Genomic DNA, 19,874 nt, shown 5'->3' on the forward strand with positions numbered 1-19,874 from the left:
CCTTATTTCAAGTGAAACATTATGCAGCCAGCCATCACCTCTCCTCTTGTATGGACCACAAGGGCTTTGACCAGGCTGAACTAAGAACTCACAACCTGTCTTCCAAATGGGGTATTTCCACAAGTTTGCCAGCTTGTCCTGTTCCAGTCCCAGCTGCTGCTGCTGAACTGTAGAACTGAATTCTCTCTCTCTCTCTCTCTCTCTCTCTCTCTCTCTCTCTCTCTCTCTCTCTCTCTCTCTCTCTCTCAGAGAAAAACTACACGACCCTCTTAGAACAGCCAACTGCACTCAAACTGCATCACCGGACCTAATTTTCTGAGTTCATTCATCTGTTGCTTTCCAAAACAATAATCCATTACTCCACAGCAGGTCCAATTAACATCTACTTATAGGCATTGTTCAAAGTTTGTGGAAAGGCACTCGGAGCCTGAACTGTCCGGCTTGAGCAGAGCTCTGGCATTTTAAATAAGATCAGTTTTGAAGTGTTTGTATCTGTATGTGACCTAACTAAAAATACCTGCCACAATTTATCTCCTTTAAAACATATCTATGTACAGTATAAAATATAACCTAATCTATCACACTACTTTTCCCAGAGAGTAGCAAATCAAGGAAGCAGTAGAGGCTGCCTCATTGAATGTATTTAAGATGCAGTTAGATCAATTTTTGCATAATCGGAGAATTAATGGTATAGGGGAAAAGGATAAGAATAAATTAATTTACTGCAAGAGAGGAAAAAAGATAATAAATATAAAAGGACAGATAAATATTTACGTTTGCAGTTTGTGCCAGAAAAATGTAATGTTACAATAGTACAGACAGATTTTGGTGCTGGAGTAGTTTATGGTTAGGCTTGTATGGGAAGGTTCAAGAGCCTGTTTGCTGTTGGAAAAATCCTGTTTGTTGCGCCAGGTGGCGCTGGATTTCAGGCATGTGTACATTTTACCTGAAGGATGACGCACTTCGTTTCACTTTTCATAGATGCTGCCTGACCTGCTGGTTATTTTCTGTTTCTGGTTTTAGACCATAGGAGCAGAAATAGGCCATTCAGCCCATCGGTTCTGCTCTGCCATTCAATCGTGAGCTGAACCATTTCCCCACTCAACCCCACTGCCCTGCCTTCTCCCTATAACCTTTAATGCCCTGGCTAATCAAGAATTTATCACTCTCTGCCTTAAATACACCCAATGACTTGGCCTCCACAACTGCCTGTGGCAACAAATTCCACAGATTTACCACCCGTGGGCTATAGGTATTCCTCTGCGTCACCGTTCCAAGCCTTTCCCCTTCAATTCATCACCTAAAATAACAAAAATAAACTTCACAGGAGCTGTAGAGAGAGCAGAGTAACTGAAGTGACAGGCATGACAAGCCAGATGACATTCTCCTGCTCCTATTTCTTTTGTTTCCAGAGTAGTGGGTCTAATTGGACAGAAATCACACAATAGACTGCATAAACTCCTGTGCTCTGTTATTCTCAACGAGGATAGAAATAAGAGTAAAAACACAGTTCTGGAGAAACTCAGCTCGTCACACAGCATACTTCAAATAGCAAAGATAAAGATACATAACCAACATTTCGGGCCTGAGTCCTTAATCAGGGTGTGATCAATAGGTAGGAAGGCACCTGGATAAAATGGTAGGGGTAGGAATACAGGTTTACAGGCTCAGGGTCAAAGGTGGATAAAGGGGGGAGGGCACAAGGGGAGGGTGTTGGAGGACTGTGAGTGTGGGAGGGGGGTAGGAGGTGGAGGCTAGGGAACCAAGGGGAGGGGGATTGAGGGGTTGGGAGACCAGAGCAAGAAGGTTGCAGGCAGTGGAGGTCAGAAGGGAGAGGTGGAAGGCAGGCGAGGTCAGCGTGGGGGAGGTGGCAGGCAGGGGAAGTCAGAGAGGGGAGGTGGCGAGTGGGGAGGTTGGTGGGGGGGAGGTGGCAGGTAGGGGAGGTCAGAGGGGGGAAGTGGCAGACAGGGGATGTCAGAGGGGGAGGCGGGGGGAGATAGCAGCTAGTGGAAGTCAGGGGAGATGGCAGGTGGGGAGGTCAGAGGGGGGAGGTGGGGAGAGGTGAGGTGGCAAGTAGGTGAGATCAGAGGGGGAGATGGGGAGGTGTGGAACAGGACAGATGGTTTATAGGGGCAGTCAAAGTTGGAGTTAGCAGGCAGGGTAGATCAGAGGAGGAGGGGGGGAATGGGATGTCAGAGGGGGAAGGAGGCAGCCAGGGGAGATCAGAGAGGAAGGGGGGGGGGAGACAGGGGAGGTCAGAGGGGAGAGGTGGCAAGTAGGGAGGCGTAGGAATAAGAGTTCCAAGCCATGGTACAAACAGGATAAATAATGATTTTCTAATCTAAATATGTTACATTGCTGCAATATAATACACCTGAGGCATTCAACACTATCTGGTCCCATTTTATGCTTGATGTTTCTCAGTACAAATATCATGGATGTAAGTGAGATTTATTCTGAGAAAGAATGCTTTTACGTTTTGTTGTCATAAATTGTGGGATTTTAAAAGAGTTATTTAATTGATTGGTTGCCTTATAAAAAAATTCATGTTCAAAATGCATGGCCCACCCAGTAAAACCATCAGCTTTTTCCTGAGACTACCTCCTTGACATGAAAACTATCTGCGAGGTAATGACACAAGAGCTTAATTTAGCTGAGTCTCAGTTTTAGAATGTTTAAATATTAAGGCAGCTCTTTTGTCTGGTTATATTCACCAGCTGCTACAGCTGCAGGAACTTCATCCGCTGCCCAAAATAATACTGGAATACAGACAGGTGAGTTGACTAGTGGGATAAGGTGAACGATCCCCAACCAAGAAACTATGGAGCCCAGATAAACCTTAGCTTCTCAACTGTGCAGTGAGGCCTCATTTTTCCCACCCAAGAGGCCCAAAATCGACCTTGCCATTCAGTTTAGAGCACACCTGGCTGATCTCCCCTGGCTGCCTCCTTCCCCCTCTGACGTCCCATTCCCCCCCTCCCCCTCTGATCTACCCTGCCTGCTAACTCCAAATTTGGCCCGCGATATAATTATATTTGGCCCGCAAGATCATTTCAAAAATGTATTAGAGGTGGCCCGCCTGCAGCGAGAGCCGATGCTGTTTTTTGGTAATGTCACCCCCACCATCCTCCCCCTTCATTGCACATCCTTCCCCATTGTAACACGAGAAATTGTAACACGAAAAGTCTGTCGATGTCAACAGCCGGCAAGCCAGTTGGAACGCTCCCCGCACAACCAGTCACTTCTCCCACCTGTCGAGCGGTGCGGCGGATGGGCGAGCGCCTGTGATTTCCTTTCAGCGCGACGGGCATGGCAGGCTGCGCACGGCCCCCAGGCAGCGCGAGCCCCGCACGACTAGCACCGGACGGCCCTTCCACAGCGCGAGCGCACTTCTCCCGGTCGCCACGGCCTTCAACGCTTGCACCCGCGCGGACCCCAGGGACGGCTGGTTCGGCCCTGCACGTGAATAGAGAGATGGTGGCTGTCCGCAAAGGCTGATCGGCAGCGCGCTGGGCCTGAGTGGGTGGGTAAGCAGGGGTGGGCAGAGGGTGTAGGTGAGGAGTAATGGGCAGGGGAAGTTATGGTGGTGCGAGGGGCAGTTAGAGGGAGGGATGAGTAGAAGGAGGGGTGGATAGGGAAGAGGTAAAAGGGGAGGGGCAGGGCGAGTAGGGGAGGGGTGATTAGAGGGTGAGAGACGGGTAGAGGGAAGAACAGGTTGAGGGGAGAGGCAGTAGAGGGGCGTGTATAGGATGGGGTGGGTAGAGGCAGAGCGAGTGGAGTGAGGGGTGAGTAGAGGTTGGGTAAAGGACTGGTCAGGTAGAGGGATGGTGGGTCGAGGGTGAATAGAGGCCTAGAGCCTGAGGAGTGAGCAGGAAATGCTGAGTCCTGATGCAGGCCAAAATGGACACAGCCTGTGAATGCTGACTACATCTCCACAGGGACCAAATAGGTTTCCCTCAGGTCAAGCAAAGGGTGGACTCGAGCTACCTACTCCTGACCTGTAACATTATCCTCCTAAAGTTATATCCTAAAGTTTAACATTACATATGTTGAAAGAAGAGAAAACATGCAGATGTTGTTGAAAATCTTGAATAAATATTTAGTTTGGCCCTCGACTTAGTCCAAGTTTTTAATTTTGGCCCTCCGTGAATTTGAGTTTGACACCCCTGGTGTAGAGGATTGGGGGTGTGACGGACCAGACAGTTAATCTGTTCTGCTGCAGCTTCCTGAATGGTGTGATACTATTGATCTCTCTGCCTTTTCTCAGTCCTTCTATGACGGAGGCCCATCCTCCGGTTATCTGCCCTCTTCCTTTACCAGATTTTATGATTGCAACCTGAAATCTGGAAGAAGTCAAGATGCAGGGAGCAGAATCAGGCCATTCAGCCCATAGAGTCTGCTCCACCATTCAATCATGGCTAATTTATATTTTCTTTACAACCCCATTCTCTTGCTTTCTCTGCATAACCATTGATACACAAGAACCTGTCAACCTCCACTTTAAATCGACCCAATGACGTGGCCTCCACTTGGCAACAAATTCCACAGAGTCACCTCCCTCTGGCTGAAAAAAAACCTCCTCATCTCTGTTCTGAAGGACTTCTTTTTATCCTGAGGCTGTGCCCTCTGGTCCTACACTCTTCCACAACTGAAACCTCTTCTCCACATCCACTCTATCCAGCCCTTTCAATATTCAGTAGGTTTCAATAAGATCCCCCTCATCCTTCTGAACTCCAGTGAGTACAGGTCCAGAGCTATCATATGCACCTCATACGTTAATCCTCCATACTTGTGTTGATTCTCGTAAACTTCGTCTGGACCCTCTCCAATGCTAGTACATCCTTATTTAGATATGGGACCCAAAACTGGTCATAATGCAGATGGTCTCTGACATACGTCCGAGTTCCGTTCTGACCAACTAGTTGGATCTCGAAATGGATGTATGTTACACCAGGCCAACACATTCTTAAACTTGAGCTGCAGTACTTCGTCCGTGGCCCAGCCCGCCTGGCACTGGAGAGACCCATTGGTCCACCACCACCGGCACCTGGCCTGCACTCGCCTCCGCCACCTCGAACACTGGGTCCGCAATCGCCTTCGTGTCCTGAAAATAGAATACATTCGGCGGCAATGGAGTCTCGATGCCCTCCTGGCCGCCACCATGATGGTTCATCAAAATAAACAGATCCCTGGGACCTGACATATAGTTTTTATATTTACCGTATATTTTGGAATACAAATTGAGTTGTGAAACCCTAAAATATCTCTCAAAAATGGGGATCGACTTGTGCACCAGATATACTTTTGAGACCTTAAAATCAGCTCAAAAACCTGCATATAAGTTGATCCTTGAAAAACCGATTTGGCATATGACTCAGTTTATCCTTGATAAACTGATGCTGCATTTGTCCACCCTTGAAAAACCAAATAAATATTAACAAATATTTATTAATTTTTTTATTGAAAACAACAACACCTTTAAAACCCTTCAAAATCACTTCTCGCTATCGTTGTCTGAGACAAAAATCGCACCAAGCACATCCATACTCTCACTGTTTAAACAGTCATAATACGGGACCCAGTCTGTATCTGATGAGGTGGGTTCAGCTTCGTCGTCAGTGTCCCACAACAAATCACCTTGCACAAGAGATACAGCACCTTTTAAATACTTTTATCAGTCTTTATTTTAACTTTGTCCATGCCTCGAGCACCAAGTAACACAGCACATCAAATGAAGCAGCACAGATTGCCCCGCCTTTTGTAAATGACTTGACATCCCTGTATTCCATTCCTCGCGCACATGGTCTTTGAATGGCTTGTTCAGCAGACATCGAGAGTTTGCAATATAGATGTCAAACCACCTGGGATAACCGCCATGTAAGTATTATGTAGCTTTATTCTACTTTTAGTCTTCTCAGTTAAGTGGTTACAAAACCTATCCCAGACCAGCAAACTCCGTTCCTTGCATCAACCACCTGGCTGCCTGTTTCACACATTGTCTCTTCTTTCTTTTTTTTTCTTTGGCTTGGCTTCGCAGACGAAGATTTATGGAGGGGTAATGTCTACGTCTGCTGCAGGCTCGTTGGTGACTGACAAGTCCGATGCGGGACAGGCAGGCACGGTTGCAGCGGTTGCAGGGGAAAATTGGTTGGTTGGGGTTGGGTGTTGGGTTTTTCCTCCTTTGTCTTTTGTCAGTGAGATGGGCTCTGCAGTCTTCTTCAAAGGAGGTTGCTCCCCGCCGAACTGTGAGGCGCCAAGATGCACGGTTGGAGGCGTTATCAGCCCACTGGCGGTGATTTCTTTAAGCAGTCTTTGGTGCACCTCTGTCTCGGTGGCCAGTGGAGAGCTCGCCATATAACAAGATCTTGGGAAGGCGATGGTCCTCCATTCTGCAGAAGTGACCCATCCAGCGCAGTTGGGTCTTCAGCAGCATGGATTCGATGCTTGCGGACTCTGCCAGCTCGAGTACTTCGATGATGGTGATGAAATCACTCCAATGAATGTTGAGGATGGAGCGGAGACAGCATACTGAGATGAGGTGCAGTCGCTAATGGACTGGTGCAGAGACAATAACCTATATCTGAATGTTAGTAAAACAAAAGAGATGGTTGTTGACTTCAGGAGGGCCCGGGGGTGGGGTGGGGGGGGTTCCACACTCTGTTGACCAATGACGGCTCAACCATTGAGGTCGCCAAGAGAATCAAGTTTCTTGGAGTGCACTTGGTGGAGAATCTCACCTGGTCCCTTAACACCTGCTCCATAGCCAAGAAAGCCCAGCAGCGCCTCTATTTCCTGCGAAGTGTAATGATTATAATATTTGGGGAGATTTAGAGTCGGTTACATACATACACACATTTTAAAACAGATCTTACTTAAAAGACTGAAGAAATATTGAAGATCTCTGGTGAATTTAAACACATTTCACAAGTAGGTGTTAATTTAACTGATGTCATAAAATGAATGACTTTGGTGGCACACATCCTCATGGTGAAAAGGCCCCATTTGTATTGCCACGCGGCAGGGCAGCCATGGGGAAATGGCGTCATCAGAGGTTTCTCTCTGACTCCAGCATCCCTTCCAGCGCGCACCCTGGGTAGCGATGATGACGTTACAATGTACCAGGTGAATGAGCTCCTGCTGCCCTTATAGGGCCGTGCTGAATTTGGATAAAAACGGTTGTTAACGGCCCTCAACGTGGTGGCTGAGTTTTTTCCACTGCTCACACAGTGGTGACCCCGATGAGCCCAGACATTTTTATAGACTCAAAATACCATGGATTCAGCAGAAGTTAATGCTGTCTCCATCAAACATCCCTCCCCCTTTTGGACCCACCAACCTAGTACGTGGTTTGGGCAGGCAGAAGCACAATTTCAACTCTGCAACATCTCCTCAGACGCCATGATGTTCTATCATGTTGTGAGTGCTCTGGACCAAGATACAGCAGTGAGGGTGGACGACATCATCCACCACCCCCCGGCTATGGGCAAGTACACTGCCCTCAAAGACCTACTGCTTGGAACTTTCGGGCTAATTCCCCAGCAACGGGCTTCCAGGCTCCTTCACCTGGATGGGCTTGGGGACCGTAGTCCGTCGGCGCTGATGGACGAGATGCTGGCCCTGGTGGAAGACCACAAGCCTTGTTTTCTTTTCCGCCAGATATTCCTAGAACAGATGCCGGAGGACATCCAGCTGCTCCTCACAAATGAAGACTTCTCGAACCCAAGGAGATCAGCAGCCTGTGCGGATGCCCTCTGGCACATGAAGAGGGAAAACAAGGCAGTCCTTAACCTGGTGGCATGACCAGGAGCCAGCAGACCGTAAGCCGCTATCAAGACCTAGCCAGGAGGAGGGCCATTCGACCTGGTGTTTCTACCACCAGCACCGGGGAGTGCAAGCCCATAAGTGTCGCCAGCCCTGCGGGTTTCAGGGAAATGACCAGGCCAGCCGCCATTGATTGCTGCGACAGCTGGCCACACAAATAGCCTCCTTCACGTGATGGACAGATCCACCGGCCACCAGGAGGTGGACACGGGCTGAACTCAGCATCCTTCCCCCCCCCCCACCACAGCATTAGAGACTCACACCCGATCTCGAGGTCCAACCCTGTGGGCGGCCAACGGCTCCACCATCAGGACCTACGGCACCCGCAGGGCACAGATCCAGATAGGGAAAGAGAAGTTCTACTGGAGGTTTGTCCTAGCCTCTGTGGTCATTGCGCTGTTAGGGGCCAACTTCCTCAGAGCTCACGGCCTACTGGTTGACATGAAGGGCAAAAGGCTGGTCAATGCCTGAACGTTCCACTCCACCCGACTGGACACAGCAGAAGCCCGTAGATCTGAAATTGCCACTGTAGCTGCCACCAGGAACGTGTTCGACGAGATCCTCCATGAATTCCCCACCATCTTAGAGCCACAGTTCAACGCCACTCTGCCCCAGTATAGGGTCTTCCACCACATCACCACAGGGCCCCCTGCTGCACGCTAGACCCAGACGGCTGCTGCCCAAGAAACTCCTGCAGGCAAAGGAGGCGTTCTCCAGGCTCCAGGAACTGGGAATCGTCCGGTGCTCGGACAGCACCTGGGCATCACCACTCCATATGGTTGCAAAATCATCTGGGGGGCTGGAGACCATGTGGGGACTACCTTCGGTTGAATGACGCAACCACCCCCGACAGGTACTCAGTGCCCCACATACAAGACTTCTCCACCAACCTCCACAGTACACGGGTCTTCTCCAAAGTGGACCTCATGCGGGGATACCATCAGGTCCAGGTACATCCAGACGATGTGGGTAAGACGGCCATTATCACCCCTTTTTACCTCTTCGAGTTCCTGCGTATACCCTTTGGTCTAAAGAACGTGGCCCAAATGTTCCAGCACCTCATGGACGCAGTTGAAAAAGACCTAGACTTTGTGTTCATTTACCTGGACGATATTCGCATTGCCAGTCGCAACCGTGACGAACACAAAGCCTACCTCCGCACACTCTTTGCCTGGCTGGCGGACTGGCCTCACGGTCAATGTGGCCAAATGCCAGTTCAGCAAGGTGTCCCTCCAGTTCCTGGGCACACCATTTCGGCGGCTGGGTTGCACCGGCGCAGGAGAAGGTAGTGGCTGTTCAACGATTCCCCAAAACCCTCCAAGAGTTCGGGGGGATGATAAACTTTTACCATCGTTTTATCCCCGGAGCCATGCGCACCATGCACCCATTGTTTGTGCTCATGGCCACCAAAGAAAATACTTTATCGTGGTCAGAGGAGGCGGACAGGGCTTTCATCACGACACAGGAGGCTCTAGCCAGCACCATGCTGCTGGAGCACCCGCGGCCGGAGGCGCACAAGGCACTCTCTGTGGACGTCTCAACTACGGCAGTGGGGGAGGGGGGGGTTCTGGAATAGTGGCTCGATGGACAATGGCGCCCGCTGGCCTTTTTCAGCAAGCAGCTGCACCCGCGGAGCTCAAATACAGTGCCTTCAACTGGGAGCTACTGGCGCTGCATTTGGCCATTGCCATTTCTGCTACTTCCTCGAGGGCAGGCCGTTCACAGCCTTCACGGATCACAAGCCCCTCACTCAAGCACTGACGTTGGCCAAGGATCTGTGGTCTGCTAGACAGCAGCGCCATCTCTCTTAAATGTCTGAGTTCACGACCGACATCCGACACAGGGTCAGCAAGAACAATGATGTGCTCTCCCGTCCATCCATCAACACTCTTGCGCCCGGCCTGGATTACAAGAAACTGGCTCAGGCACAGAGGAACGATGCGGGAGACCCAGGCTTTGGGGATGGCCTCAAACTCAAGAATGTCCGGATGCCCAGCAGCCCAGACACATTGCTCTGTGATATCTCAACAGGCACGCCACGCCCGGTGGTCCCGCTGCACTGGAGGGCGAAGGTCTTCAGTCTGATCCACAACCTCATTCACCCAGCAGTAAAGACAATTGTGCGGATGATCGCGGAGCGGTTTGTGTGGCATGGGCTGAAGAAGGAAGTGGCGGAACTGGCCAGGAACTGTACCAGGTGCCAGACTTCCAGGGTCCAGCGACACATGTGATTTCCCCCATCCAAAACTTCAACCTGGCAGATCGCAAATTCCGACACATCCATGTTGATGTCATCGGGCCCCTGACAGTGTTCAAAGAGGGTCGTTACCTCCTCACAGTGTTGGAACGGGCCACATGGTGGCCAGAGGCCGTCCTGATTAAGGAGGCCTCCGTGGAGACGTGCGCTAGGACTCTGGTCAGCCAATGAATCACCCGTTTCAGAGTCCTGGTACACATCACTAGCGACAGAGGGGCGCTGTTCGCGTCTGCCCTGTGGACTCCGATGGCAAAGCTCCTGGGGGTCAAGCTCCACCACACCATAGTATACCACCTGCAGTCCAGCGGGTTGTGGGAGAGGTTCCACAGGCACCTGAAGGCATCGCTTATGCCTAGGCTCTCTGGACCAGACTGGGCGGACAAACTATCCTGGGTCCTCCTCGGGATTAGGACGGCACCCAAGGAGAACCTGCAGGCTTCAGCAGTGGAGATAGTCTGTGGCGCACCGCTTTCCCTGCTGGGTGAGTGTTTGGGCCCAGACCCTGACACCACGGCCACCAACGCAGGTGATTGGCCTCCCTAGCTCTCCCACCCCCGGCACACCACGGCACCCAGCCGTTTCATCTTCCCAAAGAGCTCGACTCAGCCCATTTCATTTTCATGCGGAGGGGACCACAAGGTGCATCGCTACAGAGACCATACGAGGGGCCATACAAAGTCTTGCACCAGTCTGGCGGAACCTTCACCCTGGACGCTGGGGGGAGAGAGGAACATTTTACAGTGGACCGCCTGAAGGCGGCCCATTTGGACTTATCACAGCCGGTGCAGACGGCCGCGCCCATGCACCGGGGCCAGCCGCCAAAGCGACACGATGCGTAGCTGGTTCTGTGGGGGGAGGGGTTGTGTGGCGGCGCACATCCTCGTGGTGAACTGGCCCCGCTTGTATTGCCACGTGGTGGGGCAGCCATGGGAAAATGGCATCGTCAGAGGTTTCTCTCTGACTCCATCATCCCTTCCAGCGCCCACCCTGGGCAGTGATTATGATGTCACAATGCACCAGGTGACTGAGCTCATGCTGCCCTTTTAGGGGCGTGCTGAATTTGAATAATGACCCTCAACATGGTGGCTGTGTTTCTTCCACCACCACATGACCAATGTTTGGAACTGATGCTGGGATGACTACAAGTATCCTTTCTACAAAGTGCTCACAGAAAGGTCACTCCTGGGTTTTGTTTATCTAACAACAACTTGAGCAGAAGGAAGAACTCCTGTTGTTTGCTGGAGAAGATGGGGGGGGGGTTTTGCAAGTCACATGCTTTTTATTGGAGTCTCAGTTGGAGAGAGGGAGAGGAAGAGAGAGTTCACAAGCTCTCTCAGTCAGTGTGTCTGGGACACTGAACAGAGTAATCCAGGAAGAACTGATGAAAAGTTTCAAAGCAGTGGATAGCTGGAAGTGCTATCTGAGTGATGTTTTTCTTGGAATAAGTGGAACAGAGTGGAGCTTTGATATGGCCTTGAGGAAGAGGTTACCATCTGGAAAACCCTGTTGGGGCAAATTTCATCAGCGAGATCTTGAGGTGACTAATGGTGGTACCTCAGTTGTGGAAATCCTGGAACAACAAATCTCTCTGCAAACCCTACAAGAACCTTCCTGAGCGGTAAACATTCACCTTTCAAGCACCAAAGCCTGGTGAACTTTATACATGTTAAATTCTGTGCACAGTATAAGAATTGCCTGCATCCAGAGAACTTGGAAGAAGGAGAAGAGAGATTGAACTGTGAACCAAAGAACTTTTCTTGAATTTACACACACATTGCATACACGTGCGCTTAGAATTAGAAGGGGGTTAATTTGGGTTAATATAGAGTATAGTTAAGTATAAGTATAGAGTTAAGTTAAAGTTTGATTCTATTTTCATGTTTAATGTTGATTAAAAATAACTTTTCTTTAAAAAACCCATGGCAGCAAATTCCAGAGGTTCACCACTCTCTGGCTAAAGACATTTTTTTGCATCTCAATTTTAAATGTGCCCTCTTGTCCGAGACTCCCCTACCATGGGAAACAACTTTGCCACCGTTACTCTGTCTGACCTTTCAACCTCCAAAATGCTTCTATGAGGTCCCCTTCATTCTTCTGAACTCCAAGGAGTATGGTCCAAGAGCTGTCAAACATTCCTCACATGCTAATTCCTTGTTTCCAGGAATCAGTTTCGTAAATCTTTTCTGAACCTTCTCCAATGCTAACACATCCTTCCTTAAATAAAGAGCCCAAAACTGTACCCCATATTTCACATTAGACCTCACCCATTCCTTGTAAAAGCCTCAGCATCACATCGCTGCTCTTGTATCCTTATCTTCTAGATATGAATGCCAACATTGCATTAGCCTTCTTCACCAAGGACTCAACCTAGAGGTTAACCATTAGGGTGTTCTGCACAAGTCGTGTTCATGTCCTGTGCAAGGAAAAGGGCTTTTGGCCCAACTCTTCTATGACAATTAAGTTGCCCAACTAAGTTTATCCCACTTGCCTGCATTTAACTTTTATCCCTCTCAACTTTCCCCATCCACGTACCTGTCCAAATGCTTTTGGGTATCAGAATTGTATCGGCCTCCTGTTCCGAACACCTACCAGTTCACTGCTTCCAGTATTTGGTTCTTACTGGATTGATCTGGTGTTTCTCTTGGGTTCATTCTCACTGGTGTCTGGGAGACTCCAAGGCAACACTGCAAGATTTGACAACCCCATGAAAGGAGCACACACTGACTCCCAACCAAGATATTAGCCAACACTCCTTCTTCACCATGAAGTACAGAAGTAGCCATTCTGACATGTACCTTGTGACCAAGTACAGATTTAATTTATTTAAATTTATTTTAATTTTATTTTCCAGATTCGTAAGATTAAATCAACGTACATTGATGGGCTTCTGGCTTGCACGAAGAAGGTAAATTATTTATTGTAAATAGCATTGGTGAACCAGGGAGGGGTGAAGTGTAATGGACAGGAGCATTTAATTGGAAGGTGAGAGACAAAGGGAGAGAGAAGCAAGAAAAACAAAAGGTCATATGAAGGAAGATGAGCCATAGAGGGTGGAGTTGAACAAGAAAGTCTGCAGACACTGTGATTGTCGTGCAATACACAAACGTGCTGGAGAAACTCAGCAGAAAAATGTTGAAAAATGATAGGGGAGAGGGTTGAAGGTCACTTTCTGACAGAAGAGGGAAGGGAAGAGGGTGGGGAGCTAGCAGAGAGGAGACAGAGGAAGAAGGAAAGAGAGAGAGAGAGGAGGTGAAGTCAATGCCTTCAAGTTGGAGAGTGCTCAGATGGACTATCAGCTATTGTTCCTCCAATTTGTAGGTAGCTTCGGATTTGGCTATGAATAGACATATTGGTATGGGAATGGGATGTGGAATTGAAATAGTTGGCCACTGGGAGATCCCGGTTATGGATGCGGACAGAGCAAAGGTACCCAACGAAATGATCCCCTAGCCTACATCCTGTCTCCCTGATGTAAAGGAGGCCACATTGGGAGTTCCCAATGCAGTAGATGAACCCGGCAGATTCACAAGTGAAGGTTCAAAGGGATTTACAGAGGCTAACTGGTTAGATAGAAGTCATGGGGTGGATAAGGGTGGGCAGGTAAAGAGAAAAAAGCAGAGAAGTGATAGGGAGAGAGGGCTGAGGGAAGCACTTTAATAAGAGGGAGAAGGGAAGGGGATGGGGAACTGGAGGAAAGAGGGAGACTCAAAAAAGGGATTTAACAAAGAGGTGTTAATGCTGTCTGGTTGGAGAGAGCCCTGATGGAATACAAGGTGTTGTTCCTCCAATTAGCAGATAGCCTCATTTTGGCAGTGCATGAGGCCATTGACAGACATGTTGGTCCATTGCTGGCAAAGGTACGTGCAATTGAAGTGGTTGGCCTCTGTTGCAGTAGTCAGAGTGGAGACACTCAACAAAACTATCTCCCAGTCTACATCCAGTCTCACCGATGTAGAGGAGGTCACAATGGGAGCAATGAATGTAGTAAGTGACCCCTGCAGATTCACAAGGCCCAAAATGGTACTTATCTTTTAGGTCACCAGAGTTAGCGTAGCAGTTAAGGCGCCAGCGACCGGGACCGGAGTTTGAATCTCACGCTGTCTGTGAGGAATTTGTACGTTCTCCCCGTGCCTGTGTGGGTTTTCCCCAGGGCTCCGGTTTCCTCCCACCATTTGAAATGTATGAGAGTGTAGGTTAATTGGATGTAATTGAGCAGCAAATTAATTTTTAAAAAATTAAATTAAATTTCTATTGATGCTGCGTGGCCTGCTGAGTTTCTGCAGTACGTGTATGGATTTCACTCAACCCCAGCCTCTGCGGACTTTCCTGTTTAACTGCATGTACGTCCTGCAGGGCTCAGTAGGTGGCAGTGTGGGCCTGAAATGACAACTGCTTGCCTCCTTTGTTCTGCTGCCTCAATATAAATTTGTGGAGCTTCATTTTCTTTGAGCTGCAGCAAAGAGGGCAAGAGAGTACACGTTAGAATGTGCCTCATAATGAGACCCTGTGATCAGGGTTTGTGCCCAATGTCTCTTTAAAATCCGAAATTAAATTATTTCCACACAGAAAGAACCCATTGTGGAGGTATGCCATTAGGCAGGTGAACCGGCCCCGCATGTCACGCATGCAGCGGGGCAGCCGGCCAAAATGGCGCCGTCAGGGGTTTCACCCCAACCTCGGCACTAGGCTCAGAAGCTCGCGCTCTGTGGCCCACGTGACACCCCGGCACGGTTCTCAGCCAGGTCTGGGCTGGGAGTATAAGAGCAGCCAGGCAGACCTCAATAAACAAGTTTTTGCTCACTGAACTCAACCCGTCTGGTTATGCGATCCTTCAGTTAGCAGAGTAGCTGTCGCTAAATTGGTGACCCCGACAGGTTCAAACACCTTTGAACCCGATATGAGCGACTCTTTGATCAACGCTATAGCCATCAAGCTTCCTGACTTCTGGGTTCAGCCACGCAGAGGCTCAGTTTCACCTCCACCAGATTTCATCAGATACAACCAAGTTTTATCATGTGGTTGCTGCCCTGGACCAGGCCACCGTCAAACGAGTGCTGCACCTTGTTCAGCACCACCAACAGAAGATAAGTACAGGACCATCAAGCGGGTGCTCTCCGGCTCCCTTGGCCTCTACAGGTGCCACATGCCGTTCGGATGCTGCACCTCAACGCCTTGGGAGACAGAACTCCAATCGCATTGATGGATGAGATGCTCACACTCATGGGCGATTACACCAACTGCCCTCTTCGAGCGCATCTTCCTCAACCATATGCCCAAAGACATTCGGCTGTTACTGTCCCAGGAGAGCTTTGACAACACGAGGAAGGTTGCTCAAAAGGCTCAGGAGCTATGGCTTGAATGATTCCCGGGATGCTCAGCAGTCCAGCCCGGCCATGACTATGCCAAGCCTTCCTCTAGCGCTGCGGAGGAACACTCAGCCCCTGCAGGGGCCTCAAAGAGCATAGCCAGAAGCAAGCTGTACACTTCAGGCCTCTGCTTCTTCCACCAGCACTGGGGAGCCAAGGCTCGGAAGTGTCATCAGCTCTGCTCGTTCCAGGGAAACGAGCAGGCCGGCTGCTGTTAATGGCTGCGGCGGCTGGCCAAGAACACAGCCTCCTCTACCTGCAGGATGCAATCAGCGGTTAACGCTTCCTCGTCGACACCGGGGCCTAGATCAGCGTCATCCCGGCCACAGCCATCAAATCCTGGAACCGGCCTCGAGGACCTCCACTCTGTGCAGCCAATTCGATAGAGATCTGAACGTATGGTGACAAGACCGTCCACTTCTAGATCAGCCAGTGGAAGTTCTCGTGGAGGTTCACCATTTCGTCTCTCCCAACCTCCATTCTGGGTGTCGACTTCTTCCTTGCCCATGGACTCCTGGTCGACCCCCGAGGTAGGCGACTTGTCGATGCCTGTACCTTCAAATCCGTTCACTTCAACACCTCCCGTACAGAGCAGCCACAGATGGCCATGGTCTGCGCACCCAAGGATGAGTTTCAGCGCATCCTGGATGAGTTCCTGTCCCTCCTCAAGCCGCAGTTCTCCGCCGCCTCACCACGCCATGGGGTGTTTCATTATATCCCCACCCAAGCCCCGCCGGTCCATGCCAAGACACACCGGCTCCCGCTGGATAAGCTCCAGATAGCGAAAGAGGAGTTCTCGCATCTGCAGGAACTGGGGATCATTCGACGTTCTGACAGTCCTTGGGCTTTGCTGCTCCACCTGGTCCTGAAAGCATCCAGTGACTGGCATCCCTGCAGAGATTATCAGTGGCTTAACGACGTGACAGTACCTGACCGTTACCCCATCCCTCACATTCAGGACTTTACAGCCAAACTGCATGGCGCGAGGGTGTTCTCCAAGGTCGACCTGGTGCGCGGGTATCATCAAATCCCGGTGCACCCTGAGGACATCCCCAAAACTGCCATCATCACCCCGATGGCCCGAATCAGCGACCCGGGTTTGAATTTGCTGCTGTCTGTAAGGAGTTTGCATGATCTGCCTGTGTCTGCGTGGGTTTTCCCCGGGTGCTCCAGTTTCCTCCTATCTTCGAATTTCTACCCATGCCTTTCAAGCTCAAGAATGCTGCTCAGTCCTTCCAGCGCCTCATGGATACGGTGGGCAGGGATTTGAATTTCATGTTCATTTATCTGGACGACATTCTTGTCCCCAGCAGAGACTAGGTACAACACAAGTCTCACCTGCACACCCTCTTCTCCTGACTGGCCGACTTCAGCTTAATGATCAACCTGGCTAAATGCCAGTTTGGGAAAGAGTCCATGCAGTTCCTGGGCCATACCATCGCGGCCAAAGGAGCTACACCAGCTGCTACGAAGGTCGCTGCAATCAGAGAGTTTCCAAGCTCAGACAACCTCAAGGGGCGACAAGAGTTCGCGGTTATGGTCAACTTCTATAACCGATTCATTCCAGGCACTGCACGCATCATGCAGCTGCTCTTCGCCCTCATCATGACCAAGGACAAGACACTCGCCTGGTCTCCAGAGGCCAACAGTGCATTCGAAGCCACGAACGTTGCCCTCGCGAAGGCTACCCTGCTCGTCCACCCATGCACCGACCTTCGAATGGCGCTCTCTGTCAATGCCTCTGCCTCCGCTGTCAGTGCCATCCTGGAGCAGCAGGTTAACGGACAGTGGAAACCACTGGCATTCTTTAGCCGACTTCTTTGTTCGCCAGAGTGCAATTATAGTGCTTTCGACCATAAATTGCTGGGCATGTACCTTGCTGTGCGTTATTTTCGCTATTTCTTGGAGGGGAGGCCTTTCACCATTTTTACTGACCACAAACCCCTCACTCAGGCGCTCGCTATAGCTAGAGATCCCTGGTTGGCCCGCCAACAGCGTCACCTGTCCTTTGTGTCGGAGTTCACCATCAACATTTGGCACAAGGCGGGGAAAGACAATGTGGTCACCGACGCGGTCTCTCGACTGGCCATTTGCTCGCTGACTCCCGGCCTAGACTATGACCAGCTTGCCTGGGATCAGAAGTCCAATGAGGAGACACAGGCCTTCAGGACTGCCATCATGGGCCTGCAGTTCCAGGACCTCCCAACTCCTCTCAGTGATGATACCGTCCTGTGCGATTTCTCCATGAGCGCCCCGCGACCAGTGGTCCCCCAGCAGTGGTGCAGGGAAGTCTTCCACCATATCCAAGACCTTTCCCGCCCTTCCATCAGGTCCACGGTTTGTATGGTGGCAGAACGCTTTGTCTGGCATGGGCTTCGAAAGCAAATTGCAGACTGGGCAGAACCTTCACCTTTTGCTAGCTTTCCAAGGTACACAAGCACACCAGAGTGCTCGTGCAGGATTTTGAACACGTCCGAGAATGGTTCAGCCACATGCATGTGGACATTGTCGGCCCCCTTACCTATTTCCCAAGGTAACTGTTACTTTTTCACGGTGGTAGACCACACCACTAATTGGCCCAAGGTGATCCTGTTGCCAGATGCCTCCACGGACTCCTGCTTTTGAGCACTTTTGACTGGTTGGGTTGCCTGGTTCAGCATCCTGACCCACCTCACCAGTGACCATGACGCACAGTTCACCTCCGCGCTCTGGGCACAGCTCGCCAACAGACTAGGAATCGAGCTGCATCACACAACAGCCTATCACCCACAGGCCAATGTATTGGTCGAGCAATTGCACCGCCACCTTAAGTTGGCACTTATGGCCCACCTCACCGGCCCCAACTGGGTGAATGAGCTGCCTTGAGTATTCCTGGGCATCCGCTCGACACCCAAATAAGATCTGCAGGCATCATCGACTGAGCTCGTCTACGGTGCACCGCTAGCCCTGCCCGGTGAGTTTACAAATGCACCTCACAACCCGCAACAGTCACCACATGGTTTACTTCCCTACCTCCGGGCCCAGTTGGACTCCTTCACACCCCCACCACTGCCCAGACACGGCACATGGGCCTCTTACATCCCCAGCAAGCTGTATTCTGCAGAGTATGTTTTTATCAGGTGAGGCCCTTCCACAGCACCTCTTCAAAGACCGTATGAAGGGCCGTACAGAGTCATCCAGCGTTCAGGATCCACCTTCACACTGGACATCGGTGGTAAGAGGGAACTGTTTACTGTGGACAGATTAAAGCCAGCACACCTCAACCCCAATGAGCCAGTGGTCGCGGCTCAACCCAAGAAGCTAGGCTGCCCGGCAAAGAAGGACATTGGCACCGGTTCTGGGGGTGGGGGGGGGGCTGTGTGGCGGCACGCCATTAGACAAGCGAACCGGCCCCACATATCACGCACGTGGCGGGGCAGCTAGCCAAAATGGCACCGTCGGTGGGGGGTTGTTTCTCCCCGACCTTGGCACCAGGCTCAGAAGCCCGCGTCTGTGGCCCATGTGACATTCCAGTGACGTCAGGGCCCCCGGCGCAGTTCTCAGCTAGGTCTGGGCTGGGAGCATAAGACCAACCAGGCAGACTTCAATAAACGAGTTTTTGCTCACTGTACTCACTGGTTGTGAGATCGTTCAGAAAGCAGAGTAGCTGCCACTACACCATTGTATTTATGCTAGGATTACATGGAGCAGCAACAGGCCCTTCAGTCCAAGATGTCTACACCAAATGTAATGCCAAATTAAACTAAATCTCTTCTGCTGGCACATGCTCCATGTCTCTCCATTCCCTGGATGTTTGGGAATGTGTCTAAAAGCTTATTGCAGATGCTATGGGGAGGGCGAAAGGGAGGTCCAACGTTTCAGGTCGAGACCCTGCATCGAATCTTCTGCTCTGGACGACAGCATCTGCAGTCTTGAGTTGGTTAGCGTAGGAGGTGGCGCAATTAGCGAAGCGGTCAGCACAACACTATTACAGAGTCAGCGACCCGGGTTCGAATCTGCTGCTGTCTGTAAGGAGTTTGCATGATCTGCCTGTGTCTGCGTGGGTTTTCCCCGGGTGCTCCAGTTTCCTCCCACCTTCCAAAACCTATGGGAGTTGGAGGTTAATTGGTGTAATTGGACGGCACAGGCTTGTGGCCAGAAGGGCCTGTAACTGTGCTGTATGTTTACATTAAAAAAAAAGTATTTCTCTATGGAGGGTGATCTACCTGGTTTTCACTCGTGCTCTTTTCCACATTTTGTTCTCCGTTTCACATGAGACCCTAAGATATAGGAGCAGAAATAGGCCCATCAAATCCACTCCGCTTCACAGAGGCAGGCAAGGCTACTGAGAGATTGCCTTGTGCATTTGTGATCATTCAGTTGGGAGGTCAGGGGCAAAAACAAAATTAAATAGGGCTTTCAGGTCTGAAATGCTGACTCCCTTTCCACAG

General features: G+C 50.5%; 1 protein-coding gene across 5 annotated transcripts in view; it reads left to right on the forward strand.

The window, feature by feature from the left end:
• The window catches only part of poln (polymerase (DNA directed) nu), a 512,442-nt gene that overhangs the window by 194,888 nt on the left and 297,680 nt on the right, over positions 1 to 19,874 (forward strand). For 4 of the 5 annotated variants that reach the window (XM_069942252.1, XM_069942280.1, XM_069942262.1 and 1 more), the window contains 2 exons: positions 2,718 to 2,774; positions 12,930 to 12,983. In XM_069942252.1, the coding sequence (XP_069798353.1) occupies positions 2,718 to 2,774; positions 12,930 to 12,983 (111 nt within the window). The remainder of the gene's footprint in view (positions 1 to 2,717; positions 2,775 to 12,929; positions 12,984 to 19,874) is intronic. The other variant, XM_069942271.1, reaches the window with a different exon arrangement.

The sequence above is a fragment of the Narcine bancroftii genome, chromosome 1 (genome assembly GCF_036971445.1).
Source record: "Narcine bancroftii isolate sNarBan1 chromosome 1, sNarBan1.hap1, whole genome shotgun sequence".
In the NCBI taxonomy this organism is placed as follows: Eukaryota; Metazoa; Chordata; class Chondrichthyes; order Torpediniformes; family Narcinidae; genus Narcine; species Narcine bancroftii.